Source organism: Belonocnema kinseyi, chromosome 1 (genome assembly GCF_010883055.1).
Source record: "Belonocnema kinseyi isolate 2016_QV_RU_SX_M_011 chromosome 1, B_treatae_v1, whole genome shotgun sequence".
In the NCBI taxonomy this organism is placed as follows: domain Eukaryota; kingdom Metazoa; phylum Arthropoda; class Insecta; order Hymenoptera; family Cynipidae; genus Belonocnema; species Belonocnema kinseyi.
This window is the reverse complement of record NC_046657.1, coordinates 57,339,492-57,341,535: the sequence shown is the minus strand read 5'-3', so window position 1 is coordinate 57,341,535 and position 2,044 is coordinate 57,339,492. Positions and strand designations below refer to the sequence as shown.

At 30.1% G+C, this 2,044-nt stretch overlaps 1 protein-coding gene across 1 annotated transcript in view; it reads right to left on the bottom strand.

Annotated features, from left to right (window-relative positions):
* Positions 1–373: 373 nt before the first annotated feature.
* Positions 374–2,044, bottom strand: part of LOC117172761 (corepressor interacting with RBPJ 1) — a 30,818-nt gene continuing 29,147 nt past the window's right edge. Inside the window, exon 6 of the mRNA XM_033360966.1 lies at positions 374–861. Within this exon, the coding sequence (XP_033216857.1) occupies positions 543–861 (319 nt within the window). The 3' untranslated portion in view covers positions 374–542. The remainder of the gene's footprint in view (positions 862–2,044) is intronic.

Genomic DNA, 2,044 nt, shown 5'->3' with positions numbered 1-2,044 from the left:
CTTGTTGAAAATTCATGTAATGTTTTTTTTAACTCGTCATTTTAGTTGAAAATTTATTCACTTTGATTCAAATTTTAACTGCTTTGTTAAAAATTCTCTATTTTGGTAAAAAATTAAGCTTTTCGGGTTGTAAATTCACTTTTTTTTTGTTAAAAATTCATCTTTTTTTTATAGAAAAATAATCATGTTGGCTGACCATTTATTTTTTAATTTAAACATTGCTTTCTTCTATAGAAATTTATCACTTTAAAGAAATTTCAACATGAAAAATTATAATTTAAGGGGGACGGCTGAGAACTATTATATTCTCTATCACTTTTCCAATGTTCTAAATAAAAGAAAACTATCTTAACAGCACAAACAAATGTTTTTTATTGTGTAGATAATACCGTTGATTAAATTCCGATTATTAAAATTAACCAATTATTTCTATTTCCTTAAATTATATACAAAAAAAAAATAATAAAAATAAGACGATTTTCAGTGCGGAATTGATGCAATGATTGAAAAATAGAATTACCGTCTCCGAAAATAATAAATAATCAATCGTATCTCCTCCTTTTCTCCCTTCTCTCGTGCCGCCGATCATCCTCGGAATCCGATTTCCTCTTCCGCCTCTCCTTGTCCCTCGACTTGTGTTTCTCGTTTTCCTTTTCCTCCCTAATCCTCGCTCCCTCTCTCGCCCTTTTTTTCTCCCTTTTCTCACAATCAGAACCACTCGATTCCGATTTCCTCCTCCTCGATTTTGTCTTCCTTCTCTCGTCGCCACTCGACTCGCTCGACTCGCTCGAACTACTTTCACTTCGTTTCTTCATTTTTTTTCGCGCCTTTCTGTTCTTCTTTTCCAGTTTCTGCAGTTTTCTGCAATGCAAAAATTAAATTGATTTTTAAAGGAAAACACGAATAAAATGAAATAATAAAAGATTCATCAATTTAGTTAAAAATTCAATTTTTTTTATTTTAATTTTCTTGAATTTTTAACCGAAAAGTATACATTTTTAAGAGATTTATTTAATTAACAATAAAATACTTGATTTGCAACGAAAAAACCATTAATTTAATACAAAAGAAAATGAACTTTCAGCAAAATACGTGATTTTTTCAGAAAATGTATTAATCCATTAATTACTGAATTTAAAATTTAACTTGTTGGTTAAAAATTTAACTATTTTGTTCAATTTTTTTTTATTTTAGTTAAGAATTTTTTTTTTCTTGACCAAAAATTGTCACTATTCCATTTTTCTTTGAAAATTGATCATTTCTTGCTGAAAATTCGTCTTTTTGGTAGTAAAATTAAGTTTCTTTGTTGAAAATTAATTAAATAATTGAACGAACTTACCTGTAAGTGAAGTTTGATTCTAATTGTATGAGCGCCACCGAAGAATAGATCAACTTGTAGTAATTCCCCCACTTTGTGCTTTAGTTGCCACAGTTTCAAAGAATAACCAAAAACAAAACAACAACAAAAAAACAAAAAAGGCACTCCTGCTTCCTTCGCACGTTTGGCTACTCATTATTTCAAAGAATGCCCGTAATCTTTGTTAATAGGGCATAACTACGAATAAAAAAATTTAGTTAGAAGGCCAGTATATTTATATACCGGGTGGGACTGATCTATTCTTCGGTGGCGCTCATACAATTAGAATCGAACTTCACTTACAGGTAAGTTCGTTCAATTATTTAATTGTATTTCGCACCACCTCCGAATAGATCAACTCGTAGATGTTGAAAGTAGTTAGCAGATTACGGCAACCAAAAGAAAAATTTATTACAAATTTTATTACATTCCGAGATGTTTATGTGAAGAATTCCTTACGAATATATTAATTAATTAATTAAACACAAACTGAAATTAACTGTATATTAACAATCTAAGATAGACCTAGCAAATTGCTGGCTATCCTTTACAATCTCTCTGTTGTAAAATCTGGCGAATGTTTGAGACCTACTAGGCAGTCTGATAAGTACCTGAAAATTCTAAGAGATGGCATTAGTATTCACTAATGTGAACCATTTTCGTCGAGCTTGATCCTTCAAATGACGC